At 36.7% G+C, this 7,924-nt stretch overlaps 1 protein-coding gene across 1 annotated transcript in view; it reads right to left on the bottom strand.

The window, feature by feature from the left end:
• The window catches only part of LOC126249376 (glutamate receptor ionotropic, kainate glr-3-like), a 93,145-nt gene extending 86,886 nt beyond the window's left edge, over positions 1 to 6,259 (bottom strand). The window contains exon 1 of the mRNA XM_049951030.1: positions 6,116 to 6,259. Within this exon, the coding sequence (XP_049806987.1) occupies positions 6,116 to 6,259 (144 nt within the window). The remainder of the gene's footprint in view (positions 1 to 6,115) is intronic.
• Positions 6,260 to 7,924: the final 1,665 nt, after the last annotated feature.

The raw sequence follows: 7,924 nt of genomic DNA on the forward strand, positions 1-7,924 counted from the left end.
ACCATCAATTCTCTCATTGTTTTCCTCCCAACTGGTCGTTAGAGCACAGATTAGAATTTATGTGTGGCTACTTAGAGAATGAACCAGCTGAAAGAATGCGATCGGTCATTCACGATTGTCACAGTGAAGGAGAATTTTCCCATGCGTTCCTCTCAGCATATTGGTCTCAAGCAACACAAGACTGAGTAAAACATAGCATCATGATGATGAAACACTTTGAACAATCTGAATTTTCCAGTCTTGTCAAATATTTTGAAGACATGTTGCACAAGAATCAGTACTTGTCAAACCCATATAGCCACTCAGAAATCATCCGCATTTGCTTAATCAAATTACCTGAACATTTGCGACATATTATTTTGGCAGGACGTTGCAAAGACGACATTGAAGCTTTTCAGAGGCTCTTACAAGAACTGGAAATTGACACTGTAACAATGCAGGAAGAGCCGGTTTGGAATCCTTTGAAACACGGGAAATCTTAGCTTACCGTACTATACCTGTTTCTGAGATTATTATTGCTAGTGAGGGTTCCTACCTTTTTCCGCACGGGAGTTTGTCTTTGTCTTCCTGCATTGTTACAGGCAATGAAAGCTATAGTTAGCCATCCGTTACCCAAACTGGAAGAAGAAGAAACTTTCATTAAAGAAAAATTAAACCTCGCACCACAAAATAAAGTAGGTCCATGAATAAGAACAAATTGAGTAGTTTTACCTACTCCTCTTATTTCGTTCTTTTTACCCTTCGCAGAAGATGTCGAAGCACCAAGAGTGCCGTTCACATTGACAAGTGATTTGCCTTCTCGTCAAGGTGAATTTGTAGAAGTTAGGTCTCCTAATCCCAATAACGATGCGCGCCAACAAAGGAACAGACAATGACTCGCACCGCAGGCAGCCGCGTGCGCCGGCTAGCTCAGAGAAAAATAACATAGACGCTAACCTTGAGAAAAATTTTAGCATTCCTCGCCGACGTATACCACATGATAATTCCGTTCAAGTTGAACCTCTGCGTACTAGAAAGGGTAAAATATTGCACAACATTTCACATGTAAAACCGTTTATTGAGAGACAATCTGCTTTTTAACTTTGTCTTTGCCATAAAACTTTTCACTTCACGTTACTAGTACTCTTTGTCACACTTAGAAACTGTTAACATGTAACTATGTTTTAAAATAAACTAGCCAGTCTATAACCTAGGGAACATATTTAGACAGTAATAACGAATGCATTGTTATAGTGAACAGACAACACAGTGTTATTGTGTGTGTACATTCTTGGTTGTTAGTGGCACGATTACGTAACGACCATAAGGCTCACATACTTAGAACATGTACCGGTACTGCTAATTAGATTTTAATGCAACATTTTGGTTTATTTGAAAATACATTCTGGATTTAAAGTACTTTCTGAGAGATATCAAATGACACAGAGGTTAGTTTATTTGACAGCTACATGATTATATCACGACACTACTAATGAGTGACACAATTTATATTATTGCTTTTGTGCTGTATCTGTTTTATATCTGCACCGTTTTTCTGTATTATTCTGGAAAGTAAAACATGTTTTAGTAGTAACTTTTGTGGTATAACTACAATGAGACAGCCTTTTTCGTAGCACTCCAATACGTTACATTATAGTACTTTCTTGATCGCGGTAAGGTACGTAATAACTACGATATCTATACGCAAAGCATTTCACTTTCGTTTATGATGAAGTAAGTACATTGACTTCAGCAGAACTTTGCTTACAGAGGACGATAACTATGACAGTTCCACAGAATTATCTTACAGCAAGACGCACCTTTAGCGCTACAGGACACGTATTTGAGCGATTAATTTTGTACTTAAAACATTTATTTTTAAAGATATTTGGATTACAAAGAAAGTTTTCTGTGATACATTTCATTCTATCGCTGTAATCTGTAACACCTGAGGATATAATTACATTTATCCTCAGGGGGTTACACGCTTACTTTGTGTACCATGTGTGTGGCAAGCACAAGGAGCCCTAGCTAATATGGTATTTGCTTATACAACTTTACACATCGGTACCATATATCTCCAACACAGAATTACACAGCTACCTGATTATTTAACAGAGAAACAAACATTTTTTTTACTATGTCAGTGACAGATGTTTACGCAATTATGCAGTTGGATAACTTCACACTTATGAAACTGTATTTGGTATGTACTTTGTGAACTCTTCATATTTTTTCAGAACCATCGTGATACTATGAGAGCTTTGAATGATGTATTTGGTATGGGATCATGATTTTTAAAGTACGTTTGAGGCAGATGACACTTTTGACATGAGCAGAGAATTTTTTTTAGGTTTTGAAATTATTGGAGGAAGCTACGACGATTTTGAGAGTTGAGTGAGGTGTTATGATGTTATTATTACGATGACTATGTGCATTATGCTGTTGCGGTATGTTTATGATCAATAAGCTGATGCTATATGAGTTATTTGATTATGTTACGTATCTGTTATGATGAAATATTGAAGAAGTGTCGACGAATAAGGTAAGGAATAATGAGTAGTGGTTAGGGACCCTGGTTTGTGAAAAAGGTTGTTGGAAACCAAGAATCGTACTTTAAGAGTTATGAAATGTATGTAAATGCGTGAATGTATTACAATGCCGCCAAAAATTTTTTGGACACTGTTATATCAATAGGATTTTGTTTCTACAGATTTGTAACGCAAATTCTTGACCTGTGAAACATTTTTATATGAGACTGTCACTGTAGAGGAAAGTGCTGTCGTAAATATTTCGGTAAGAAAGTTAAGTGACCACCTTCACGTAATGCGACGTGGGCACCCAGCTGCGCGACAGACACCTGGAAAGAAGCCATTAGTGTGTGCCTTTCAGAGGCACAGGTCGAGAAAAAAAGAGAGACTATTAACCTCGCTATTGACAGTTCTTTGTGGAAAGCATTGCAAATATGACACGCCCAAACTTGAAAACATGATTACACTGTGGAGCTCGTAATTTATGATATTTACTGAAATGAAATGATGAGAAACATTTCATGTCTATTGTCTTGCTAGTTGGAAGATTGTTTACTGCATTCTGAAATGCCTTATGGCTAGCGAATGATGTTTTACGCCTTGCTTTGCCTATTTTGTTTAGTATCTAGTTTCTAGCGGCACTGCAGCATTGGTTAAAATAAAATTTAATCGATGTACTAATATAGTTATTTTATGCCTTCAGATCGAGTAAAAAAAATTATTTCATGATCTACTTCTAAGAAAACGAGGGAACATAAACAGACATTTCCCTTCACAGGAACTGCATAAATATTTTTTTTACAATTTGGTAACTTGTCTGCTGGAGTAAGTTCTCGTGATGCATCACCCTAGTGTTAAGATGTGACATAGGTATTAAACATGGCCATTTTTACTGTAATTTTTTTCTGCTTAAGCTTTGTCATGTTTAGGTATTAGTTATTGCATTTGCTGCTGCCGCTTGCCATTGACTTTGTATTACTCTGTTAAGCCAGTTTCACTAATGATTTACTTTTATTGTTTGCTGCACATTGCTTTATATTAGTTGTAAAATTGCAATTGCTTTGCTAATTTCTATAATGCTGCTTGCTTTGTCAATTTGAATTTTTTTCATTGCTGTTCGTATCAATTGTTTTGTGCTGCTGCATTGCCTCGTCCCTTAGTTTAGCATCTGAGCTCAGTAGATTCAAGTTAGCTTAAGATGGGGTAGGCTATATAAGAGAACGAGTTGTGATGAATTGGAAGAAATGCATTGAGAAGCTATAAGAAAATGGTTTGGCCAAAAAAGTATTTTGAAAGAGGATATGAACAAAAAAGTAGGGTTTAGGGACACTAGGTTTAGGTAGGATTTTCTTGGAAATAAATGATGAGGCAAGGTAATGGAAAATAAATAATGAGGTAAGAAATATGTGAACATATAAATACAGAAAGCATGCTTGGATAGGATTTTTTTGGTGGAAACAAATGTTGAAATAAGAAGAAAGATCTATGGAATGAAGTTTTGGGATGGACTGCAGTACCAAATGTTACACTGAAAACAAACCCTGTCCTTTCCTCCTGTGTTATTCTGGTATGTGTTTGTGTACTCTTGTGTATTTGTATTTTTCCTGTCTTTATGTGTTTATCTGATAAGAGATATGTTGTAGATTTTTTCTAATACTATATTATTTACTTTGTAAAGACGTTTAGACATTATTTATTCTATTTTGTTGCTCATGTGTGAAGTTGATGTTTCAAAAGTTATTCTGATCTTTTATGTATGAACTTATGTCATAATTCTTGTAACACTGATGTATATGTTTATTTCTATTCTTTTGTAAAGCCCCTATTACTACAAATGTTATCTGTATTGTATTGTTCTTTAATGATGTATTCTGTATCTTTGTAATTGTATTCTTATGTTATAAAATTGTAAAGGACACCAGTTCATCAGATTAAGTAACTTGTAAGTTACATTTCACTGCACACGTTTCTGTTGGTCATAGTATATGGACAATATGTGAGAAGTAGGGACTGATAGTGTTTGCATATGTGTTAATAATTCAGCAAGGGACTGGATAACAGCATTGCTGGTTCTAAGGACAATTCAAAAACTTTGTGTGTGCACAAGTGGTGGTTTATGGACTTGCTATATTATCCGCAAGACTCTTCAATGGTGATTGTGCACCTGCACAGTCACAACAGATGGCTGCTGGCCGTCTCTACAAGGACTACAGTGGGTCTGCATCTTTGATGACCCACCAATACCATTATTTCTACAAGGACTGCAGTGGGTCTGCACCTCTGGTGGCCCACCAATACCGTAGTCTCTACCAGGACTACAGTGGGTCTGCTCTGTGATGACCTACCTCCCAATATTCTTCAAAACTTCGACTGACTCTGCTGTGGGTTTGCTCTGTTGTAGCCCATTACCTGTCTGCATGTCAAGAGTCAGCACTGTCTTTTCGTTGGAAGGACAACACTACTTCTTAAAGACTGCATGGAAATCCACTACTTCTGTGTGCATTTTCTTCTACTGCTCAGGCTTTGAGAAAAACACTGCTATTTTACTGTGATGAACGATCAGGGCTGTCTTTATGGACTGTGAGAAAATTTTAGCTTTTGACCAACATTGTATCAATACGTGTGTGCATTTGATTTCTGTGTTATTGTAATTATAAAAAATTTTATCAAATTATTGGCCACTGCCCAAAACTATTTGTAAAATTTTTTGTGGGGAGCATGGGGGCTATGTAAGTAGGCTGTTCATGTTTTCTTATTGGTAACATTACGTAGCGCTCTGTATGAAAATTACTGGCTGTGCTGTGTGCAGTCTGTGGCTGCTTTGCATTGTTGTAATACTCGCCATTGTAGCGTTGGGCAGTTGGCTGTTAACAGCGCGTAGCGTTGCACAGTTGGAGGTGAGCTGCCAGCAGTGGTGGATGTGGGGAGAGAGATGGCGGAGTTTTGAAATTTGTAAGACTGGTTGTCATGAACTGCTATATATATTATGACTTTTGAACACTAGTAAGGTAAATACATTGTTTGTTCTCTATCAAAATCTTTCATTTGCTAACTATGCATATCAGTAGTTAGTGCCTTCGGTAGTTTGAATCTTTTATTTAGCTGGCAGTAGTGGCGCTTGCTGTATTGCAGTAGTTCGAGTAACCAAGATTTTTGTGAGGTAAGTGATTTGTGAAACGTATAGGTTAATGTTAGACAGGGCCATTCTTTTGTAGCGATTTTTGAAAGTCAGATTGCGTTGCGCTAAAAACATTGTGTGTCAGTTTAAGCCCAGTCACGTATATAAATTTTCTAAGGGGACATTTCAGTGTGATAGCGTAATGTGAAAGTCTTCATTCCAGCAGTGGATGTGCTTCTAATTCCGATTGTTATGACTAATGAGGCAAATCTCTACAGCTTTCCAATTTCTTTAGCAGCCACCAACTGTTCAAATTTGTTTCGTCAACAGCCTCATAAATTATCAGAGATCTTATTGTAGTGGTGTATATCCAGTTCATACTCTTGGGGCTTAGAACCCAATTTTATTACAGGCCCTTCTAGAGCATATAAGAGCGCATTTCGCCTAGGAACATATATTTTCCTGTGAAGGGCGCATCCACGGTTACCTGTAGATATTTCACTGCGACATCGTGGGTGGGATACTTGAAATCGTTGATGTATGCAACGTCCCTTAATGATGTACAAATACTACAGGTGCTTCTCAAAATTCCAGCACTTCCGTGACCAACCTGGAGTTTTTCAGAGTTCATGACTCACTGAAACGTTGGACGGAAGGAGTTTGTGACACTTGCACAGAGTGACATTTGTGCGGAGAGGGAACGTGTTGACATTTGCACGGAGCACAGGACAATGTATGTAGTGGACAGTGTCTTCCAGAAGTAGGATACCCTGGCCTGACTACCGCTACCTGCGACATATTCTGGGAAAGGGCAAAGCCCATTTCCTGCACAAAGTTCCCTGACCCTGCGCCAGTCTTGAATTTTCTCAATAACACTCTAGTCAAAACTCTACTCAGTCTTCTTGAGGAGGTGCAGTGGTAGGGATATATGATTGTTAGCTAAAACCTATTTTCTTGGAGCTTGTTCATTGTACTGAACAGGATTTCAGTGTATTCCCTAAACTTATATTTACATAGTCAACAGGAAAAATAATTAATTTCAAATGACTGGCTGTCAATAGTTTCGTTTCATTTTTCCTGGAATTCTTGATACTTGTTTTCCCCAGTTAAAGATTATACCAAGGTCGGAGTAAAGATGTTTCTGTTTGATTGTGATAGAAATAAAAAATTATCCTTGGTATCTATTTGTGTGCCACAGTCCCTTTTGCAGTCCGCAATTGAAAGATTTCTTAGAAGTACTTGTAATTGGAATACAGCAAATTGCTTTGCAACCTTAGAGTAAACACTCCAAACATGTGAAATAGCCATTAAATGTTCTTGAAGATTTAAGTTTTAGGGTGGAGTATCCCCTTGAAATGGAGAGTAGCTGTTTTTAAAGGGATGAAAAGTAGCATCATGGTCGGGTTACGAGCTGCAAAGTGGTCAGACACATCAGCATCAACGTATCAGTGCAGGATGCCAAGTCTGTGTGTTAGTTGTATGCAATTATGTCTTGGTGCTCTATCAATATACTTCAAAACTCTGAACACAACGAAAAAATTCCCTTTGCAACAACATTACAATGGATTCTGTGCAAAGGTTTTGTACAATCGGAAGGTGAACAGTGAGAAGCCAATGTACAAATACTTTTTTTAAAAAAAAGGCTCACTTTTAAGTTATATGATAGAAGAAAGTAGTCATCCTATGGCAGAAGAAAGAAACGACTCAATAATTTTCCCAACATTTTCACTACGAAAATAAAATTTTGTTTTCATGAGAAAAAGTCAAGGAATTAATGAAAGATTCAATGAATGCATGAATCAAGTTGCCATACTGCCTTTCAGCTTGTAAAGAATTGTGCACTATCATTAATGTTCGGGTTATGTTGACAGAGTGAATACCCAGCTACAGCTAAAACTTATACACCTATATTATGTGACGTTTGCATGATTAGTTTCATAGCAAAATTAGTCTTGTAGACTTCTGTTCCCGCAGTGTAAATTTTCACGAGGCAACTGCGATTATGTCGATAGTACATACATCATGTTGGTTCTGGGGCACTAATGCATTTTTAAAAAAATCTGCATTTTACAAGTAAAACAACTGAATTTTAAAAATTCAGTATATTTAATTAACTAAATAGATTTTTAAAGGTTAACTAAATGCCTATTTTTACAAAACTACTAAATACAATAACCAACTGATTTCTAACATTATTATTTTATTTTAATCTGATTGTAACACTATGACATGTATTATTTATCAAAATTAAAATTATTTTTTTAAAAATCACAATGTGAACATAAGTAGATTAATT

Source organism: Schistocerca nitens, chromosome 3 (genome assembly GCF_023898315.1).
Source record: "Schistocerca nitens isolate TAMUIC-IGC-003100 chromosome 3, iqSchNite1.1, whole genome shotgun sequence".
In the NCBI taxonomy this organism is placed as follows: Eukaryota; Metazoa; Arthropoda; class Insecta; order Orthoptera; family Acrididae; genus Schistocerca; species Schistocerca nitens.